This window comes from Caretta caretta, chromosome 7, assembly GCF_965140235.1.
Source record: "Caretta caretta isolate rCarCar2 chromosome 7, rCarCar1.hap1, whole genome shotgun sequence".
Lineage (NCBI taxonomy): Eukaryota > Metazoa > Chordata > Testudines > Cheloniidae > Caretta > Caretta caretta.
In genome coordinates, this window is record NC_134212.1 from 98,458,590 (window position 1) to 98,473,182 (window position 14,593).

The window sequence follows — 14,593 nt, forward strand, 5'->3', positions numbered from 1 at the left end:
GTTAATCCAAGTGTTTTCTTATGTGAAAAGGGATGAACCTCAACTAAATTAGTCTTTAGCTAGAATAATTTGAAAGTAAATAAATGCCCATGGTCACTTAAATCGGTCCTCATGCCATGTATAACAGCATTCACTGGTTCATAAGGGGAGACAAAAAGTTTCATTAGAGAGTCCGCACTCTCTTGTGGCTCTCCCCAAAAGGCCTTAGCATGTTTGGTAAAAAACAGTTTCTACACAATCACCAGCTTTCTGTTGAACAGATCATTAAGGTATAATGGAAAAGTATTTCACAGACTTCCACAGACAAATATGTACATGCACAGGCTGATAAATAAACACATGAAATAATCTTAAAAAATGGTCAACGTAGCAGGAAATGGCTATGTGGCTATTTGAGGACTTCACTTTAATTTGGGCAGATCGCAATTATTAAATCTTTATTTGTTCATTACTTAGCAAGTAATATTCTCTGCAATATGCAAGAAATGTGAAACCTCTTTCCACCCTACCTGCAAAACCAGGATAGGATAGAATAAGGACATACACTGCATATGTGACAAAGTAAAAGAAACGATCTAAAAATGAGTATGAAAAGGTTCTCCATCCAGCCTTTTATACGCTTTGAATTTTGCTAAATATTGCTAATAACACCTGTTTACTCTATCACTCAGTAACAAGAGAGTTTAGCAGCCTCACCACTATGGAATACATATATGGTATTACAGTGCCCTCTTGTGCTTCATATATATATTCAACAATGCCTAAACAGAGGATTTAAAATGTACAGTATTAAATATAGTATTTACTTACAAATGACAGAAAAATGTGGAATTCAAGAACTGTGCTCTCAGACTGAACACATTCTCTCTTTTGTATTCATAAAATTTGGGAACATGGGCAAGAAAAACAGGGGGCCCTCCTTGGCAAGTATAGATACTGTACTATTATCACATTGACAGGTTTCAGAGTAGCAGCCGTGTTAGTCTGTATTCGCAAAAAGAAAAGGAGTACTTGTGGCACCTTAGAGACTAACAAATTTATTTGAGCATAAGCTTTTGTGAGCTACAGATCACATTGTCAGATTTACTCGCATCACACATGATCCACCTAATTCTCAACTATTTTAATCAAAGCTACACATTCTAAAAAATACCCCAGTCAGGTTAACTAAAACAGACATCCCTACACAGAGAAAGCATGCTGCATTTACTCTCAGAGGGATATTATAAACAACATGGGTGAAATCCAGATATCCCTTATCATTTTTTAATTAGGAAAAAATATATTGCTAAATAACAAGTGTGTATGCACTTTACAATTTTAATACCCATTACTTTCAGCAGCAAGAGAAATTCCTTCTGACTCATTCTTCTCATGCTAATGCTGCCCCTTTGGAATTACTCTTGCTGTTGAAAACCCTATAGCCTTGGCATGAAATCCTGGCCCCACTGAAGTCAGGGGGAGTTTATCCACAGACTTCAATGGGGCCAGGATTTGATCCTTGGTATTGATTTCCAGCCTGCAAGTAAGTCTTCTGTGGCAAGCAGTTGTGTTTGCTGTGCTCCCAGTCTCACCTATGGAATGGGAGTCATGCTGTAAATCTACTGCCGCAATGTGAGCAGTTTTGGAGCTGGAATTGTGTTTAAATTGGCAGAAGAATTTGACCTTACCTACTTTCACAAGTATCAGCTTTGTCACATCATTGTTTTCAACCAGTCACGGAGCCAAGAATTTTCACTTATTTGTAAAATTGCTTAAAGTTCCTTTATATATTTCAAGTGTTACTTTTACTTTCCATTTCTGAAACCAAAAGCTATTAATAAGGGTCTGTTCAGCCTCTCTGAGACGGTAATACTCTTCCTCACAAGTTAAACTGCAATCAGCAGAGGGCAGAGGCAGGGGATATTGACCAATTTCAATGTTGCCCATGTATTATTTTGTTTGATGAAGAACACCACACTATATTATCAGTTTAATGATAGCAGACATTCCTGGAATCACTGACACATTTAACGTCATAAATTGGCTTATTTTCAGAAGTATCAGTCTGAACAAGTGAATAATTTAAAGACATACAGAATAGAGAATAATGTTTCAAATACTCCTCTCACCCCCAACATATACACTATAAATTAAACAATTACTAATTGTAATTATTTTATTATTTATTTATTATTTTAGTGCCTTGAGGTTGGGGCCTTCTTGTGTTAAGCACTGTACAAACACATAGTAAAGGACAGTCTTTGCCCCCAAGAGCTTACAATCTAAATAGACATGACCAAGGATGGAAGATGAAACAGAGGCACAGAGAAATGAAGTGACTTGCTCATGATTACAAAGCAAGTTATTGGCAGAACTAAGAATTGAACCCTGGGGTGAAATCTGAGCACCACTGAAAAACAGTGGATTTTGCTCCAGGGGTCCTGACTCCCATCCTGTGGTACCATCATTTTAGTGTGAAAGTAGAATGAATTATATTGAAATTATAATTCATTCAAGAAATGCTACTTGAAGGGTTTGTTGAAATATAGTTGTCAGGAAAAGAAACATTAAGGAGTGTGAGACAATGGGTCCTCAAACTAATTAACTTAGAGCTCCTACTGAGCTAGGAGATTGGTAAAGGTTAGTATGCAAATAAGATATGTATGTATATTTGTCAGTTTCTGCTTCCTTTTGTCTCTTATGTTAAATTGGCTTTGGCTTATCTGTATAAATAAGTTAGCTTGCGCCTCAGAGAGGGGCTCACATATCTGGGTGCATTGGCAAAGCGCTTTGCTAATAAACAGAGTGGTCTGACAAATTATGTGAATCCTGAATCTGACTTTGACATTAGTAACTACCTGACTTACAAAGTATTGTTTTAAAAAGTAACTTGTGCCCTCATTTGCTTCTGTACGACTTACAATGAAGGCCTAAATAGATTTTGTTTGGGTTTTTTTAAACTTTCACATTATTTTAGAAATATCAGCAAAGCAAAGCCTGCGCTTTCATGGGTGTATCAGAGATGTGTATTGTGAGCTCTCATATGTTTTCGGAAGGAGTGAGGGTGTTTATTCTTTAATGAAGATGTCCTTTTAACCAGATGTTTATTAGACATTGCTAGACAGGTGTCAATAAAGCAAAAACATATTAAACAACCTGACTAAATTCCTTCCCTTTTAATTGTATCTCATTTTGAGAGTTGTCATTTGTTTTAATTCAAAACTTATCTATGTTCCACACAAGTTTGTTGTCCCCTGATTTTTGATGCTGAAATTTTTTTCCCATCAAAAATAAAGAATCATGAAACTGAGATTAAAGAAAGAGTTATTTACACTAACAGAATGAATCCCATAGCATTTGAAGTTTTCTGAATGGATACTTTTTTTATGTCCCTTATTTTGTGTCATGGTCACAATGAGTTCCACATGGGAGCATTTGAGAGGTATGATTGTTCAGCTTTCAATATCTACTCTCTTGCAATGTCATACTTAAACAAGGCCAGAATTTCTATTATAAAGAAACAACAAGAATTTTGGTTTTTTTATTTGTGTCATTGGGAAACACTTTTCAGACCTTCTTTATACTTCAGAAAAAGCAAATATGGGCACAAACCCAATTTTTCTTACACATTTGAGTCTTTTTTTTTAAAAAAAGATGCCTCCTTTTAGAGTGCCAGAGTTTATAGACTCCTGTAGTAACCATAAGATCCAGCCCATATCAATTTCAGTCTGGCAGAGGCAATATCACCAATTGGAGGCGTTCAATAATTTAAAAAAACCCAATATTTAAATATAAGTACTTCTGTTTTAACATCTCCAATAGCCTGATATTGGAACTACTACAGATACTGAATAACTGTTTGCAGGGTCTCACAACTCCTCCGTTGCACATTGGTCCACATCAATTCACATGGGATCCATGCTCAATATAGATATTTCATGTGGGGGCTGTAGGTCCACGTAGCTTCTCAAAGTATTAATTTTTCTATTTAACTGTATTATCATCACTAGAAGCCTTTATCCTAAATATACAGTTCACAGAGAAAAAGGTTCAAAGCGTCTTGTCAATGGATTATTTACCTGATCCAATGCTGTCTTGCTATTCTCTATTACATACCATGTCTGCTCTTGTAGGTGAATAATTGAACAATACTTCTTTCTTCTCCTTCATCATCTTGGCACGCTGTCTCCATTCCTGAAGCACTTCTTTATCTCTGAAAAAATTTAATTTCTATTAAACTTTTAAAACCATATTTTAAAAAGTGAATGTTATTCCTTTTTTTACCCAGTCAACCATTTTACAGTGGAATAATGTGCCAGATATGTGGCACAAAATGCACGTACTAGGGACATCTTTGTGAAGCACTAACATTCAAATGGAAGATCAGCACTTGAAGGAACACCACTGCATTAAAGTGCAGAAAGAAAAAATATAGCAGCAAAAGAATTTACACAAAAATTGAAATGGCTACAGGACTGATTACTCAAATGTTTGTTAACTGGCTACAAACCTTTCATCTCTACATGGCTAATCTGGCTAGGTCAGAGTACTGAGTATGGATGGAGGTGCCTGTATATACAGAAGTAGACAGACCAGAAAAAGATCACTTAGGTCATTTAATCTAACCTTCTTCCCTCCAATATTTTGTAGGGATTCTCACTAAATAATTCTCACTAATATTTTATTTTATTTGATCTTGAATATCTGCAGAGATGGTATTTCAGTTGCCTATGTTGCTAATCCATTCAACTGCTCAACTGCTCTGTTAAGAACTTTTCCCTAGTTTCTAACCTAAGTTTTTCCTTCCTAGCCTAGTTTCAGGTTATATCTCCTTGTCCTACCATTGCCTGATACTATAAATACAATAATCCTCTTCCTTCATTTACACTATCTCCTTGAAGATATTTATCAACTGTGATGAAGTCTGCTGAGTGTATCCTTTTAAAAACTATATAAACATAGTTCCCTCTGTCTCTTCTCCTAAATTCTTCTAAGTTCTGTGCACAGATAGAGCAGCCTAAGGACTATTCTGATCTACATTGGCTGCTAATGGCTCCAAGAGGCTGAAATTGCAGCTGGAGATTATCATGGTGTTGAGGTGTCCTAGCCAGGTATATTTCCTCTAGTCTTTTCCTTGCTACACCAAATACAGGGTTGTGGAGAAGTGACAATGCTAAGAGAGAATCCCCCTTGCACTGAGTTGATCTTCCAGGGATTAGATGTGCCGGTTTTATGCTTGTGCTGGTGGCATAATGCACACTAGCCACATCAGTCTGAACTGGGTTTCTTGGAATCTGAACCACAGTTTTTGACCTGAAAAGCTCAAAAGTGATCAAAGAGAGAAGAGCTATAATAAAAAGCTGTGTGAATTAGTGGAGAAGTTTAGCAGGCGTTATATTAGTTCCACAATTTTTGTTTGGATTTTTTTTTTAAATCATCATCCTTTCAGGTACTTAATTTGTTAATGCTTCACTATGGGAGGGATTTATGGGCTTCAAGCATAACGACTGTAGTAACTCCCTAGTTTTACATAAGATTCATGTACATATACATGATTAACATCGTCACACAGCAAGTCATTTTTTTACAGCAGTGCACACCAATGCTATGCTAGTGATATGCATTGGTGCATCTCCATCATTGTTAGACCACTGCAAAAACCCCAATATAGATAAGCCCCTGGTCTGACCATGGAGGTAAGTTAATTAAGGGAGAAACAAGAACTAGGGGATTAATATCTACAAAGGGCAAAACAAGAATTAAGGTCAATTAATTATTCAAAGAACTGAAGAGATTATTTTACTGCCATTGGCCCAAATAAGTATCTAGGCTAGGTCCCCTAGGAAGGGAAGGGTGCACAATGGTTGAAGTAGTCCTCCACAACCTCAACATCCCTATACAGGCAGGAAGGAAAGGTGGCAACCAGAGGATCCACACAGTGGCAGAGCCTCTGCTCCCATCCTTACTCTGCCCAGTCCCCCTCTCTTTGCATTGATGTGAAGGCAACCCCAAAGAAGCTGGGCTCTGCAACATATGGAAGTATACCTTCTGTGCACTCCTCCAAATCCTGCTAACTGCAAGATGTGCAAGATCTTGTGCTGCCAGGCATACCTCTGCAGAGACAGGACTGCATTTGCCCCATTATGCAAAAGCATGAACTACATTATAGACATATGTTGGAAAATTTAAGACAACGTTATAAAATAGACCTAACAATCTATCTGCTTTCTTTTGGAATAAGTTCCATGGCTAGTGTGTTGGCTTCTGAATATGATTCAAAATACATGCACCTGGTAGAACAAAAGGCAGAATGTTAAACAATTTACAATTCTTAGAACAAAATTTGTTAAATGTACATACTCTTTATACTGAAAAATGTCAGCATGTTTTATGACACATAATAATGTCTCTAGTAGATTCAGTGGCAGATTATCCACTGGACCAACGGGGCCCCGGCAGGAGCACCAGGCAAGGTGGGGAAGCAGTTGTCTGATTTTAGGAGGTGTGACGGGGCAAGGCCAGATGGCTATAGGAAAGTAGTGAGAAACAGGTATGTTAGCCCCAGACTAAACAAATCCCTGTTACCATGGTAACCAAATGGCAGTTGCTCCAGGTTAATCAAGACACCTGGGGCCAATTAAGATTCTTCCAGAAAGCAGTGGAAACAGCTAGGATGATTGGGACACCTGAAGCGGTCATAAAAATAAAGGGAAGGGTAACCACCTTTTTGTAAACAGTGTTAAAAAATCCCTCCTGGGCAGAGGCAAAACCTTGTCACCTGTAAAGGGTTAAGAAGCTAAGATAACCTCGCTGGCACCTGACCAAAATGACCAATGAGGATACAAGATACTTTCAAATCAGGAGTGGGGGGAAACAAAGGGTCTGTGTCTGTGTGATGTTTTTGCTGGGAACAGATCAGGAATGCAGTCTCAGAAACTTCTGTAAAGTTAGTAAGTAATCTAGCTAGAAATGCGTTAGATTTCCTTTTGTTTAATGGCTGGTAAAATACGCTGTGCTTAATGGAATGTATATTCCTGTTTCTGTGTCTTTTTGTAACTTAAGGTTTTGCCTAGAGGGATTCTCTATGTTTTTAATTTGATTACCCTGTAAGGTATTTACCATCCTGATTTTACAGAGGTGATTCTTTTACCTTTTCTTTAATTAAAATTCTTCTTTTAAGAACCTGATTGATTTTTCATTATTCTTAAGATCCAAGGGTTTGGGTCTGTGTTCACCTGTACAAATTGGTGAAGGTTTTTATCAAGCCTTCTCCAGGAAAGGGGGTGTAGGGTTTGGGGGGATATTTTGGGGAAAGACGTCTCCAAGTGGGCTCTTTCCCTGTTCTTTGTTTAACACGCTTGGTGGTAGCAGCATAGGGTTCAAGGACAAGGCAAAGTTTATACCTTGGGGAAGTTTTTAACCTAAGATGGTAAGACTAAGCTTAGGGGGTCTTTTATGCAGGTCCCCACATCTGTACCCTAGAGTTCAGAGTGGGGAAGGAACCTTGACAGAAGCAAATCAGGGGCTGCCTGAAAGTAGTTAAAAGCCTCCCACTTACTCAGGGTATGTGTGTGTGTGTGTGTGTGTGTCAGGAGCTGTAGAAGAGAGCTATGCTGCTGGAGAAATGGAGCAATACAAACCTTATCAGGCACAAGAAAGGAGGCCCTGAGGTAAGGATGAAGAAGTTATTGAGGAAGTGGGGGCTGCTGTGGAGAAGTGTCCCAGGAAATTGTACTCATCCTGTTTCCAAAAAATCAGCTACCAAGAGCTGCTACTATCAGGGTCCCTGGGCTGGACACTGGAGTAGAGCGTGGGTCTGGGCTCCCTGCTCCCCAACAGAGACTGTGTGAGAGAGGATAACTTCTCCTCACCTCCCTTGCTGGTTTATGATGAAAATGGCTCAGTAGGCTGTGACCCTTGCCTCTGAGAGAGAGAGGCTATGTGGAGGGTCACAGTGAGCCTCTGAGGTTAGTGAAATCCACCAGGAAGCATGGGACCCACTGAGACAAGGTTAGAGCTTTGTCACAGAGGTTAATATTAATTTGGATAGTATGGGTTATAGACTTGCTAATTAATCTGATCAGAAGATAATAAGGTGAAAGTTCTCAAACATATGTGTTAACCTTGCCTTAGCTCAACGTACAGGATGTGGCCTGTAGTTCCCTTGCATTACAGCCAACATATACTCTATTATAAACCTATAATAAAACATAGGCAAGCAAACAGGCTAGCCCTATAGGCTACAAAGCCCCTGCATCCTGACCTAGCTCCTTAGCAGAAGCACTGGGCGGAGCAAGTCCCCGCACCCTGACCCCATTTCCCTAGCAGGAATGCGGGGGGGGGGGGGGGAATACAAGGGGGGGGAGGGACTTCAGGCAGAAGGGGTGGAAAGGGGCTAACCCCTAATCCGCATCTGAGTACTCTGCCATTAGTAAAGATTAAAAAATGTTATTTAAATACTTCTATCACATGAAGTAAGGAATAGTGAAAGGGAACATTTTCCCCACTAGATGGGAACAAGAACTCACATTTCCCCAGTGAAATCAATGAGAAATTCAATAGTTCACACTCCTGTCCCCTAGGAGCACTGTGCTTTGTGAAGGAAAGTACCCCTTACATTTCTATTCGTAATCCAGATCATTTGTAATGATTTTCTTTCCTTACAAATGGTAACATGGGTGATTTGTGAAGGGGAAAAAAGTTACAATGTGTTAAGAACGGCTGAACAACAACTTAAAAAAGACAGCATTGTCATTAAGCAACATAACCATAAAACTTACTTTCTGTGCTGTTCAATTAAAGCCTGCGTCTCTTTCAGTTCCTTTTGCACAGCCAATCTGAACTCTTCAGCTCGTTTTGCTTGAATCATCTTATCATATGATTGAAACTCAGAAAATGTATTCTTCTGTGAGAACTTCTTCCTTTTTAAAAATAGGCAGTTTGATACAGTTAATTAAATATTGCATGAAAGGGCAAGCAGGTGAAAATATTAATGATAGCGAGGCCCGGCCTTAGGGAAAATGGCACCTTGCAGGCTCCCTGGGCAGATACCCTCATTGCCCCTGGCACCTGTGGGCTCCTCCATGTGCTTAATTTGTAACGAAAGAGATGCCAGGGTTCAGCACCAGCAGGCACTGGCACAAATTAAGTGCCTGCTAGATGGCCAGACAGTGGTGGCTGCTGGCCGGGCACCCACCTCTGAAGACAGCACTGCGACTAGCAGCAGTGCAAAAGTAAGGGTGGCATGGTATGGCGTATTGCCACCTCTGTCCGTGCTGCTGGCAGCAACACTGCTTCAGAGCTGGGCAGCTGGAAAGTGGCAACTGCTGGCCCAGCAATACATCCCATGACCACCGGCCCCATGGAAAAGGGGGACCCAGGGACTGGCCCGCTGAGCCTGCAGAGGCGAACAATGAGGCTTGCGCCTCTCTGCCAGGCTGGCTCGCCGGCACTCACCCCTACTGACCATGGCGTCCTGGGCGGTTACTTGTGTCATACACTCCTAAGGCCCTTAGGGATAACTAAATTCACAAGGCAGATGTGTGTGGGTTTGATCCTTGGCCAAACAGAGAATAAGAAAACACAGAAATCAAGGCTTTTTTCCTTCTAAACTATTTTAATAGGCACAATAGATCATTGACATTCCAACAACATTTAGGCCCTGATTCAACAAAGTGTCTGTCTAAGCATATGAATAGTCCAAATGGTTTCAATAGCTTGCTAAATCAGGGATTTAGGGCAATGACTCTCCACCTTTCCAGACTACTGTACCCCTTTCAGGAGTCTTATTTGTCTTGCATACCCCCAAGTTTCACCTCACTTAAACTATTTGCTTACAAAATCAGACATAAAAATACAGAAGTGTTATAGCACATTATTACTGAAAGTGCTTACTTTCTTATGTTTACCATATAATTATAAATCAATTGGGGAATATAAATACTGTACTTACATTTCAGTGTGTAGTATATAGAGCAGTATAAGTCATTGTCGTATGAAATTTTAGTTTGTACTGACTTTGCGAGTGCTTTTTATGTAGCCTGTTGTAAAACTAGTCAAATAGCTAAATGAGTTGATGTACCCTCTGGAAGACTTCTGTGTACCCCCACGGGTACATGTACCCCTGGCTGAAAACCACTGATTAAGGGTATGTCTACACAGCAACTAGACACCCGCAGCTGGCCTGTGCCAGCAGACTCGGGCTTGCGGGGCTCAGGCTGTGAAGCTGTTTCATTGCTGTATAGACTTCCAGGCTTGGGCTGAAGCCTGGACTGTAGGACCCTGCAAGGTGGGAAGGTCCCAAAGCCTAGATTCCAGCCCAAGCCAGGAAGTGTACACAGCAATGAAACAGCCCCAACTGCTGAGTCGGCTGGCACGTGCCAGCCACAGGCGTCTAGTTTCTACATAGGCAGAGTATATACATTGCATCTTCACAGCCTAAAGGGGGCAAAAGTTTGTTTAATCATAAAAGTGCTGCGGGGAGGGAAAACTTTCACAAAAAATGTTGTGAAAATTTCTCCCCATTTTTCTTTGAAATGTGAAATTTCATTCAAAGACTAAATTAAAAATAACCCAGCTCTGTGTTTGCTCAAAAACAGGTGGCGGGGAATAACGGTAAAACTTTAGTAAAAAATGTTCCTGATTTCATTTTTAATTTCAACAAAACTTTGAAATTCAAAGAATGTTCACTATTACTAATTCTTAGACTTAAAGTATATATTTGCAGTTCCATAATATTGTACTTTGACAAAACACTATAGTGACTCAAGAGAAAATATATACTGGAGAAATTTTCTAATCCACACACTTAATAATGTGAACAAGTATATTTCCCCTTTTCAGCATAGAATCAATAATAGGTCCTCTAGTGAGGGATTATTACCTAAAGTTCATTACTTTTACAAAAATACCACCCTATTTTTCATTTACTAGCATACTATGAAGTTTCATAGGCATCAGTTAGCAAAATACATGAACTAATTACATTGTATCATGCAATAGCCTTATCTGCTAAAAGTGCAATGGGTCTTCTAGTCTCTAGTGTGCATTAACAGATTTTACTACTTTCAGTCAAGCATGTTCCAAAAGCATTTCCAAAAGTGTAATTATTAAAATATGAATTGATAAAGTTTTATATCTGCATGGGGATGGCAGTTTCAACCAGTCATCTTTCCTTTCTCATGTTTACAAAGTTGATAGCGCTTGCTGTTTCCTAGTTTTAGAAAGAATGTAGTTATTTAGGGCCTTTTTGTTTTCTTTCTTTGTTCTAAGCATCACTAACGCATCATCTGGGCACAGATGGAGTGTTTTTAATCAGGCTGTATGTTAAAATGCTTTTAAATCTTTCCACTTAGATGTTTGGTTATTCATCACCTGCCCAACACATAGCATTCCATGCTGTTTATCATTATATGAAATTAAAATATATATAATACTTTCTTTCACCTGGAAAGAGTTGCTGACTTGTGGTAGAGCCTCTCTTTCTTTCTGCCGTTTTTTCTGAACTCAGCAAACTCCTGCATAGTGGCTTTAGGATTTAAATCCTGGTTAGCAAGAAATTCTTCCTTTTCATCTTTTACCATTTCCTCCCTCAGCTTCTGAAATCGTAGCATTTCTTCTTCATTCGGCCACTCATCTGACAAATCCAAACTGGATTTCATCAACTCAGTTAAATTTAACTTTTCAACAGGTGGCATTTCTATTGGAGTAAAAAGGAGATTACTATATACTCATCTATCAGACCAATGAAGTTACTAGATTTTGTTTGGCAAATTTCTATTTTTTTCTCCTTAGGAATGTGTCTATACATGTGAAAGAGTAGCTTGTTGTTCTCATACTCTGGCTTTTCCCCTTCATTAGTAAACTACAACCATCTGAACAAGGAGCAGTAGACAATGCATTAAAATGAATGGAAACATTTTTCTATAACGGTAAAGTTAACACATGACAAAAACGTGAGGTCTGTTATTTTGAGATTGTCTCTTCACTCTGCCACTAAAGAGTAACTCTAAAATAATAAATCTAAACTTTTCACCATGGTGCATTCTCTGTACTGTGTAGGTAGTATATGTAGCTGCTCAACTGCTAAGTGAAGTCAACCTATAGGAACATGTTTACCAATAGCAGCACCTCACTTCCCATTCACTTCTGGGTACAATTCAAAAGTAAATTTTTGGTCTATAAAGCTGTATCTGACTTGCTGTCTAAGGCCCAATGAACCAGGCACGGAAGCATGTGCTTAACTTCAATGCAAGTGACTTCACCCTAATCAGCAAAGCATTTAAGTGCATGGTTAACTTTAAGCACATGTTTAAATCCCACTGATGACAATGGAATTTAAACATATGAATAAGGGTTCTGCTAAATCAGAGCCTAAGACACCTTTGCTCGTAGTTTGCTGTAGTTGAGACCAGCTGGGACACCTGAGCTAATAACCATACCTCACCTTAAATACTGTGAGGTTGGTGTATGGATGTTCTCAGACTATGCCACAGGATTCTGAAATTTGCCCCTGGAACTGGTGCCAAAGACTTCTAGCCATTAGGGTACAGTCATGGGCCCATCTCTTAACTTAAGCAATGCATTTGTCACTTTCTTAGTGGTTAACCATGCAGTATTTATATTTTCTTAACGTAGTTTTTTGGCTAGTGTAAATATATACTACATAAACTATGTATGAATAAAGAGTAAATGAATGCATGTACACTCTATGCATGATGACCAGCAAGTAAGATATTTGTACCAGAGAAATATCAGAAGAAAGTAAAAATGCTAAGCACTAAGATACATAGCATGGAATAAATGCCGAGGTGCAAATCTGTTAGTCCAGTTGGGAAAAACCTTTTAACATAGCCAACATGAACTTGAAATCTTTATGAAATATAACATTAAGGAAAAAAAAGTTATGCATGAAGTCTAATCTCTGAAGGCCTGGGTTTCAAATCTCTGTGGTACCCCAGTAAAAAAAAAAAGAGCCCGTCTCAAATTATTCTATTATGTACATTTGTCTATATATACACACACACACAACTTGAATATCTTTTATATTTACATGTCAGGACTAAGATGCATTAAGGTTTGGTTTGGCAGTAGCTGAAGAGTTGGAGGTTCCTTGAATCCGAGAACTAAACAGCTATATTTCATCTCTCTCTTCTCCTCAAGTTTTAGAGGAAATGCATTCTCCCATAGCACATTCTATTATATTCGCTGCATGAAGTGTATATATACTACCTCTTACATACTGTTCATCCAGCATGAACAGATGGGCTATGTGGGAGGGAGCAGAAAACTCTTGAATATTACAGAAGGTTCCCAAATGTGGCATGCCCACAAAGTCTATTCTGAAAATGAAAGTCTATTGGGAGTATTTTTCCTTAATTATAACAGTATCTAAAGTAGAATAGTATGATATTGCAGTAGCTTGAGTTATTAAGCTGTTCCCATATACATTTTATAATTATTTTGTAGTTAAAATATACTGTCTTTGAATGAAATAGAAAATAAATAGCATGCAAGGCTACCTTTTTATGTAGTTATATAGTGGCAGAAAAACAATCTAAGATTTTCAAAATCATGTATGTACCAAAGAAAGAAATTAGACAAGAAAAGAGACACTATAGCATTTTAAAAATATAATTTATTTGGCTTACATTTTAATGTATAACAAACATTTACAGGGATCTCAGGAAAAAATAAGTATAGTAGTCCATATTGCAACAAACACACAATCAAATGATTGTTGGAAACAATTGTGGTGATTTCTAAACTAAACATTTACTTGTTACTAGATATGTATCAAAATTACCTCATGGAGTGATTTTTAGATAAAATCTGATATTCATTGATTTTATTCTCACTATTTGTTATAGCTGATTATGCAAAAGTGATTATCAGAAACATTACAAGTTCTTCTGCACAGAGTAAAGCCAAAAGAGTCTATCTACAGAATATGGACTTTTTACAAACAAAAGATCAGTCCTTTATTTAATTCTTAGTAGTGATATCAAAAATTGAATTTTAACAGATGCTGAATAAGATTTACCAAATAGTCCTCTCTACGGGACATATTATCAAGGATTTAGGAGTTTTATTCCTTCTACTTAACAGAAAAGATGATTCCATGGCTATTTTAAACTACTTATTCAAGATAATGCAAATAATTCTCAAAGGCAAATGTACTTTTCAGAATAAATAAGAGTTCATTATTAGAAAGAATTGTTCTATCTTCTTGAACAGATTGTTTTGCTTCTATTTTTCATGATCAAATTTATTTCTTATTATAAGGTCCATTGAAAACTGTAAAAAGCCCAATTCCATTTAAACAAAGGCTTTCTAATATATTTCAGAAATGGAAAGGACTTATTACCCAATTACTTCCAAAATCTATAACAGGCATCATTTTTTGAATATCTTACATGGGACATAAATTCTGGTTCAAAATTAAGGGTAAGTATTTGTTTTTTCTTTCCTGCACCTAAACTTCCTTTCCCCATTTCAGCTCTACAAAGGATCATGCTGTTGATGGAAATGCTAAGTACACACCCATTTACAAGATAGCCATAGATCGCAGGTATATTAAGCACAAATGTAATCTATACAAACTATTTTTTCA

At 38.1% G+C, this 14,593-nt stretch overlaps 1 protein-coding gene across 2 annotated transcripts in view; it reads right to left on the reverse strand.

The window, feature by feature from the left end:
* LRRC27 (leucine rich repeat containing 27) overlaps positions 1-14,593 on the reverse strand; it is a 59,710-nt gene that overhangs the window by 22,710 nt on the left and 22,407 nt on the right. For both annotated transcript variants that reach the window (XM_048859512.2, XM_048859511.2), the window contains 3 exons: positions 11,428-11,680; positions 8,763-8,903; positions 4,099-4,195 (listed from right to left, as the gene is read on the reverse strand). In XM_048859512.2, coding sequence (XP_048715469.1) covers positions 4,099-4,195; positions 8,763-8,903; positions 11,428-11,680 — 491 coding nt within the window. The remainder of the gene's footprint in view (positions 1-4,098; positions 4,196-8,762; positions 8,904-11,427; positions 11,681-14,593) is intronic.